The 1271-nt window shown below is 32.2% G+C and overlaps 1 protein-coding gene across 1 annotated transcript; it reads left to right on the top strand.

The window, feature by feature from the left end:
• Nucleotides 1–244: 244 nt before the first annotated feature.
• LOC112499338 (S-protein homolog 3) lies at nucleotides 245–652 on the top strand. The gene has a single exon (XM_025102339.2). The coding sequence runs from the start codon at nucleotides 245–247 to the stop codon at nucleotides 650–652; it is 408 nt and encodes a 135-aa protein (XP_024958107.2).
• Nucleotides 653–1271: the final 619 nt, after the last annotated feature.

Genomic DNA, 1271 nt, shown 5'->3' with positions numbered 1-1271 from the left:
CCCATAAAACCAAAATGGATATTTGTAGTGCGAAAGGAAAAATCCAGAATGAGATACAATACAGATCCGAAATATAATGAATTTACCCAGTTTTTGTTGCAAACTATAATCTATGTATAGAATCCTAAGCACAATCTCACATTTTTTAGTATGTTATATTTGGTATACCTGTACGCTATTTAAAGTGAGAGTTGCAAGCAAAATTCTTACGCATAGAATCAACACCACTAATCAAAAAAGAAAAATGACTTCTCTTGCCAAAACTCTATTGTTACTAGCTCTTCTTGCTGCATGCATGTCCGCGATGAGCAATGCTTGTTTTCTTTCTGAAAAAGTCCATGTGCAAATAACCAATCAGCTAGAAAATGGAGAGGATCTTACCCTTCATTGCAATTCTGGGGATAATGACCTTGGTGAACATTTCCTCCATAAAGATGAGAACTATAAATTCAGTTTTTGTACTAACGTTTTTGACAAAACTCTGTACTACTGTAGTTTTGCATGGAGTGGGCAAGTTCGTTGGTTTGACGTATATGCTGGGGTCAGATATAATTGCCTTAATTGTAATTGGAGGATAACACATTCTGGTCCATGTTTGGAGCCTGATACTCCTGATGCTCAAGAAACTTGTTATCAGTATCGTAAGAAATGAATTATCCTCCTTGTATGTTTATTTTTTTATGAAATAAAAACTCTGTGATAATTAGTGGATAAGATCTTTGTTAGAACATACTTTTATTTTATTTTTTGGAAATATATATGGAATCGTGCAATGTTGTTATTAATTCGTAACAAATATGTTCAAAATATTAAAATGTTTAATTTTTAGAATCATTCTTCAAAGAAGAGCAAAAGCAAGTAATAAAGACCGAACAAGCCATTTTCTGCAGTCTTTATTATCGTACCGAGCGAACCATATGTAATTCCCCAAGGCTTTTCAAAGGATTTGGATCCCATGCTTAGCTGATTTTTTGCTAAGATCTGTGGGATCTTATGACGTGTCAGAATTACTTTTAATGACTAGATTTATTCATTTTTTATAGCATAAAACGCTCTATTATTGCCTTCAATTTTTAATCTGGTAATGATTATTATAAGATTGGATTAAACTTTCTCAATCTCATCAAACTCTTGCCCTTCTTCTTCATACGTTTCTTTCTTTCCGTTTTTTTTTTTTTTTTTTATTTAAAATATTCTGGGCAGCTAATTTGTTTCTTCTTCTTTTTCCAATCTCAGGAACACATATGACCATTACAAAACCTTACTTTATT

The sequence above is a fragment of the Citrus sinensis genome, chromosome 9, assembly GCF_022201045.2.
Source record: "Citrus sinensis cultivar Valencia sweet orange chromosome 9, DVS_A1.0, whole genome shotgun sequence".
NCBI lineage: Eukaryota > Viridiplantae > Streptophyta > Magnoliopsida > Sapindales > Rutaceae > Citrus > Citrus sinensis.
The sequence above is the reverse complement of the archived record's forward strand: the minus strand, read 5'-3'. Positions and strand labels throughout refer to the sequence as shown.

Bases quoted from the DNA above. Each gene is read 5' to 3' on its own strand.
- LOC112499338 (XM_025102339.2), top strand. From the start codon at position 245: ATGACTTCTCTTGCCAAAACTCTATTGTTACTAGCTCTTCTTGCTGCA.